This window comes from Sebastes fasciatus, chromosome 7 (genome assembly GCF_043250625.1).
Source record: "Sebastes fasciatus isolate fSebFas1 chromosome 7, fSebFas1.pri, whole genome shotgun sequence".
NCBI lineage: Eukaryota > Metazoa > Chordata > Actinopteri > Perciformes > Sebastidae > Sebastes > Sebastes fasciatus.
Genome location: NC_133801.1, coordinates 23,307,395 through 23,314,159, shown reverse-complemented (window position 1 = coordinate 23,314,159; position 6,765 = coordinate 23,307,395). Strand labels below are relative to the sequence as shown.

The 6,765-nt window shown below is 43.7% G+C and overlaps 1 protein-coding gene across 2 annotated transcripts in view; it reads left to right on the top strand.

The window, feature by feature from the left end:
- Positions 1–972: 972 nt before the first annotated feature.
- LOC141771735 (CD166 antigen homolog A-like) overlaps positions 973–6,765 on the top strand; it is a 43,423-nt gene continuing 37,630 nt past the window's right edge. For both annotated transcript variants that reach the window (XM_074642300.1, XM_074642299.1), the window contains exon 1: positions 973–1,224. In XM_074642300.1, the coding sequence (XP_074498401.1) occupies positions 1,167–1,224 (58 nt within the window). In that variant the 5' untranslated portion in view covers positions 973–1,166. The remainder of the gene's footprint in view (positions 1,225–6,765) is intronic.

The following is a 6,765-nucleotide window of genomic DNA, read 5'->3' as shown; positions in this document are numbered from 1 at the left end:
GAGGTTTTGCTGCTTTTTGACATTTAATAGACCAACCGATTCATTGATTCATTGAGAAAATCATTATCAATTTACTGCTGGAGTATATGTTACTGCTAGGCCTAATACTTACTAATATAATAATAATAATAATAATAATAATAAAAATAATACATTTTATTTTCAAAGCGCTTTTCTAGACCCAGTGTCATACCATATATTATTATTAGTACTAACATGTACTTTTGCGTCAGTTAAGTTTTAAATGAAGGTTAAAGTTTAGTATTTTTTATTCCACCTCTGGGTATTCTGCATAAAACAAGTCTGAGGTGCTGTTTGATTGAAGGTTTACCCTCTCTGTGTGTCTGTGTGTGTGTGTGTGTCTCTCTTTGTGTGTGTGTGTGTGTTTGTGTGTGTGTGTCTCTGTGTGTGTGTGTGTATCAGTGTGTGTGTGTGTGTGTGTGTGTGTATGTGTGTGTGTGAGTCTCTGTGTGTGTGTGTGTGTGTGTGTGTCTCAGTGTGTGTGTGTGTGTGTGTGTGTGTGTGTGTGTCTCTCTGTGTGTGTGTGTGTGTGTGTGTGTGTGTGTATGTGTGTGTGTGTGCTTGCTTGCAGAGTGAGTGAGGGTGCCTGTTGGAAAGAGAGAAAGAAGGATTGGTGGGTGTGGGGGGGAGAAAAAGAGGAGTTGAAGATGAGAGTAAAGGGGATGAGAGGAGGTAGAGAAGTGTGTGGGGGTGGGTGGTGGTGGTGCAGGGACATGGTGGGTGGGGGGGTTAAGGGGAGTCTTAAGAAAAGGGGTGGGTTGAGTTGGGGGTGCACTTGTGTGTGGGAGGAGGGAGGGTGGGGGTGCTGCTGGAGGGGAGAGGGCGGGTGCATGGGAGGGTGGGGAGGTGTTGAGGAGGGTGAGGAGGGTGGTGAGGGAGGAGGAGCTGCAGACAGGATCCCCCGCCCTCGTGCTGCTCGTCTGCGTGCCCCTCACAATTACCTGTTCCACCAGAGCTGATGTGAGCGCGAGTTGGTGAGCACATGCCACGTTGAGAGAAGAATAACTGCCTTTATTACAGCAACAACAACAACATCAAGGGCTCAATAAGGACCGGTTGAATTTAACCCCCACAAAAACTCAACTCAACCAAGTGGTTTAAACAAACCTTCTGCAGCCGACTGAGGATCTGAGAAACCCGCAAGGATGCACTTGTTGTCCGCCAGCTGCGTGTCCCTCCTCTTCACCGCGCTCCTCCAGCAAGGTAAGCTGCTTTAGTCCCTCTATAGCCGGGCACAGAGGTGCTGTTGATGCAGGGTTTACTCCGGAGCTCTGGAGCTGCAGGTATAGCCTCCTATATGAGGAGAGGGAGGAAAAGTCCCAGCAGGCACCACGCAGGTGCCACCAAAACTTCAGCCCGGGTTATCGATCCCATTTCCGGGGAGCTGGTGGAGCAGCAACGCTCTGGGTGTTAATTATAGTCATAAGTTAGTGAGATGTTATATAGTTCATGTTACTCCTAGGTGATATTTAGTCATGCATGCTCATTGTATGTGGATATGGTTTTATGCTAATAGCTAATAGTCCTTATTTGTGCTCATAATTAGCCTTCAAGTCATGAAAAAATCATTGTTTTTGCCTATAAAACACATATAATGCAGTGCACTTTTATCCATGCAATTGTGTCAAAGTATGATTTTAAAAACACTAAATTTTTTTAAATATATATATATATTTTTTTATATCTACATCTAAACATCTATAATGTATGAAAAAAAAGATACACCAGTTTATTTTAACTTCACTCACCTGCAGTAAATGGGTTATTATTGTAAATTCCTTATATCTATAAACTTTTTTGTGTATAAACTGCTTATGTGACATGAAATAGGCTATATATGTATTGTCCATTGTGCCACCCTTTTTTTTTTTTTTTTATTCCCCCCCCACATGATGGGAGAGGCAGGCATTGAGGTAGTCATCATCACATGTGCTCATGCCATGATGTCATCATGATGCCTCATTCTTTTTTAATGTGTTTCCTCTCCTGTTAGAGTAGGCTGTTGAGCGGAATGATGCTGCGTTCATTTCCTGTCTGATTTATTGTAATTACGGGCTGCCTGTTGGCTGCTCCTGACAGTCCTCCCGACTAGTAATTACACGTAGGATAGGATTCATTTTGCATGTGAGCAGTTGTAAAGGCTTCTGTAAAGTGAACGCTTCCAAGTTATTATAACCAAGGAATTGGGTTCCTTGGGTGTGATGTGAATGCGGCGACTTTGGCATTGAAGTGGTGATTTTAAAATTTGCTTTTCAAAAATAGATGATTTTACCCCTGGTGGCTCTGAGAAAGAAAAAAAAAGATGAAACAAGGACAAAGTATGCTTTTTAATAACACTTCTTAGTCGTAATTCTGGTATTTAATGTGCAGAAGGTGTTTTTTCTCCTGGCTTTGTTGTCTGCTCCATCAGGCCAACAGGTAGCAGCACCATGTGCTTGCATCACTCAGCCAGGCCATTAAGCAAAGCTGCACAGGAGCTCAAAGTACTCCCTTTGGAGAGGAACGGGGCGGAGAGGTCGAACTCACTGTACTCCCCTCCACCTCGTCACACTACGGTGGCGCCTGTTGTTGTGAATTAACACCATGCACCAGCTATCAGTCAGGCTCAGGCGGTTTATTTGAGAGGAAACGAATGGCCCTTTTAAGGTTTTCTTACACCGCTGTGCCGTGTGCTTGAGACAGGAGCGAGAGTGCACTGAGTTTTGGTAATGAGGTTAGACTTTATGGTCGTCCACACTGCTGCTGCTGCTGCTGTGTGTTTAGCAGGCCTGAAGTGATGGTCAAAACATGTGTGTGTGTTTGCTTGCTTACACAACAGATGGTCAGTCTTCTCCATGTTCTCCATGCAAAGAAAAAGTTTCTCTGGACTTGTTCCAAAACAGAAATATTCTTCAATTTGCTCAAATCTGACTGAAAGGCTTCTATTGAGTTTGGGATTTGCAATAAAAACTGCATCGATGCTTGTAATAAAAAAAAAAAAAAACAGGCCTGCTGTGTTTATTATATTTGAACTGATGAAAAAGCAACAGCTCCCGGGGCTTCGGCGTTAAAGGCCGAGCCGCGGACACAACCGGATGGAGCAGAAAAACAGAGCTCCGAATTACAGTTAGAACAAAATAGTCAGATAACATGCATCTGTTTTTTTGTTCACTCCCTTGTCTCCACCCTTCCCCCACCGTCGCCACCACCGTCGCCCTCACCCCCCTCCTGAACAGACAGGCGGCGCTCGGTGTCACAGCTGGTATTACTTGTCAAGCGAGTGGGGCTCTCCCTTTTTTGCTAATGGACTAATCTCTTGCGGGGGGTCACCCAATTTCACCTGAGATAGATTCGGCCCCCTCTCTTTCATCTTTAACAAGGTTACGTTCAGACCTGTCTTCGCGAATGTTGTGATGTTAATGCACAAGAACAGGAAATTTAATTGTACACTTGCTACATGTGAAATCGTGGTTACACATTTGTGTTCTTGTGCACGTCCCGTCTTGTTTATAGGCGCTTTCCTCTTGATGTTTGAAGGCTGCTTGTGGTTGTTTCTTCTTTGAAAAGAGATTTCTTTGTGACTCGCACAGTATTGTATCCCTTCATGCAAAATTCAGATGCGTTCACGAGGAGTACGGCAACTCAACCGAATCATGGCTTTGAATAAAAATGCTGCATCTGTACTTTGTGCTATCACTTTAATAATACTTCCGCTCTTAAACTAGTTTAGTTGTTTGTTGATTGAATTGGGCGAATGGCTCGCTGGCCGGGCACAGAGCATAATCAGATTGCGAAATCAAGATTAACCATCTGAATAACAGGAAATACATGAGGAAATACGAGAATCTGCAGAATATAAAGATTTGATTATGGCTGCAAAACATCCTAAACTAACAAAACCTCCTATTCATCCATAGTTCTTCTCAATTGTTAGAATAGGAATGCTTAAAAAATGTGCCCCAAATGGGATATCTATCCACACACAACTCATCACACTGCTGGATGCTTAACCCAAATGTGGTAGCTCATAATGTCTCTCAAAAAGCTCTGCTAGGACTCTCCGTCCCCAAAAGTGTGAAGTGGAATCTTTTATAGCATCACACAGTTAATGTACTTGTATTTTTGATGGAAAAAGACCTTTAGTATTGGAGCAGGAAGTGAGACGTATGCCATTACTCACCCAAGAATCACAACGCGAGAGAGATACAAGAGAGACACAGATGTTCAATTAGGAGGATTTTTTGTGTGTGCATTATGTCCTCCTCGGGCCTTGATCAGAAGAAGAAATAAGTGGAAAATGTGGGCAGAGATGTTGTTGATGGAGAGAAAAGAGGGACACTTTTCATGGGCGCCTCAAACAAGACAGGGTCGCTCAGACAGGCGAGGTCGTACTGTAAATTAAAGCAGCATTGGGGTGGGGGGGAGCCTGGTGTCACTTCCCATCAGGGGGTGCAGGATTCCTCCCAGCGCCCCTGGCAGCAGCGCTTTATAGGCCCGGATGTGGTGCTCGAGCTTTAATTAACTACTGACACGGTAAGTTTAGCTTTAAATTGCAAATAACTAAAAATAAAGATGAAGATCTGGGTGACGTAAAGCTAAATATAACCCAAAGTTGTGATGAAATTAAAACATGGCTGTTACATAATCTTTGATGCTGCACTTAAAAAGAGCAAAGAGCACCTCTGAAAATTGGGAAATCTCACTCACATTAACCTGCTCCTCTGTGAGAGGGGAAGAAATCTTTGGATACTAATTGACAAGAAATTAGGCTGATGCATCAGCTCGTCCCCAGAGAAATGATGCTTCTAACATATGCATCTGGACCATATGGTGTTTTAGCTGCTCACATACAGTAGACTTTGAATTAAATAGGCCAATAAATGATGCTAGATTGGGCAGAGTACAGTTGGATAAAACTGTAATTCTGATGTAACACAGTTGAATGTGGACATTCATTAGTGATTTCTTTTGGTCTTTGTCTGCCGTGCACCCCCCCACACAGTGGGTTGCAACAGTACACCCCCCCCCCCCATCCCCAGCAGGACACTGAACAGGTGGAGGAGTGTTGGTTTTTAGGGCCGTGAAGGGAGGGGGTGTCTCTTTATGATTCCTGTTTGTGTGTGCAGTTGTTAAAAGAAAACACTTTGTCCCCATCACTCACGTTGAGCTAAATTACAACTTTTCGCCTCATCATTAACGTGATTATAACTTTTAGAGGTCGTTGTTTTTAAAAAACTGTAGGATATATATTTTTAGATTTGTTCCACTAAACCGAACTTTAGATTAGATGTAGTGAGACGGCGGTGGAGAAATATGAGCTACCACGTGAACATGCTGAGTTTCCTACATGTCACAGAGAGCAATCCGCTCGCTGCTGGACTCGCCGAGCGGGGAGATGTATGGGCGGCTTTGCCTTGAGAAAATGAAAGGACTTGTGTGGCAAAAGCAATCACTCTGAGGCAATGACTCAATGAGGAAAAAGGCCTTTTGTTCGCCTGTGACAGTTTTACGCACAGGATTATCAGTAAAACAGCAGCAAGTGAATCTTAATTACACTTTGGTGATTGGTTTGCCCCATTTCTGGAGCCGGAGTGTGAGATATATTCAATCTTGGCTAAAATTGCCTCTTCAGCTGTCCATTTTTTGGTGTAATTTGCTGGCCAGGTTAAGAAAGGCCGGTTGAATTTAGCACTTCATAGACTTTTTATACACGCTGTTATATAGTTTACATGGTGTATATTTAGGTGAGGTCATTTTAAAGTGAGGGAAAGCATTGTAATGTTTTACCAAAAAGACTAACATCTCAGTTTTTTCACTTTCCTCATTGTGCACGCAGGTTCCTTGCTCTGCCGTGCAAAATAATGGTTTATTTGTTATCCGAGGGGAGGGACCAGGGTTCTATTGTTTCAGCCATAAAGAAAGGCTTAACAACAGGAGAGGGATGACTGTGCTATGCAGTAGTGCTCTGTTCTTTATGCAGGAATACACCCATTGAAATGCATGAAGGTATCCTTGGTTTTGGTGAAAGCCCAACAGCACTCTGAAATTGGGCAGCCCTTGTCTCAGGGACAAAAAAGTGAGGTTGTTTCTGTCTTTTGTCATTGACGCAGCCCCCCGGCTTTCACTGGATTCCTGTGGACTCCCGCCGACTGTATTGTGAGGCTGGCTCTTTTTAAACAAATGAGAGTATGATAGCGACTTCTTGCTCCCGCTTTTCTCTTTGTCATTAATATGGAACAGCACACACCCCTCGGAGAGGGCACAGAGAAGCTGCTGCCTGTCCCTGCACTTCACATGTGCAACCTGACTGTGGGTGGGGGTGTGTGGGGGTCTCTCCTCCATATGAAAAGCCTGTGGCCACACCCATCTTTAACAGGGCCTGGATCTTTGTTCAAATTCTCCATTAGAGTCATTGCTCTGTCTTAATGAATTCTTTGAGCGGCTCACATTAACTGTGATGGTAATCGTTCGACCTCGGAGAATATTTAAGAAATACCGTAAAGGGGCATATTATGTGTACGGGAAGCCTGAGGGCGGGTGCTTATGTGGCTTTTGTTTTTTGTGAATTACATCTAATGAACTTCTTATTCTCATTATAATTTATGTTATAGATTTAGCAAAGACAAAGACACTGTTCCTGCCGCTGACAGCAGCAGGGGCTCCTGCTGACCCATGAAAGGGGTTAGTGGTGAACCTCTGATATTTATACCGGCACTCCCATAAAGTCATTACTTCTGCCTATTTATGAGAGTCAAGTGGCAAGAC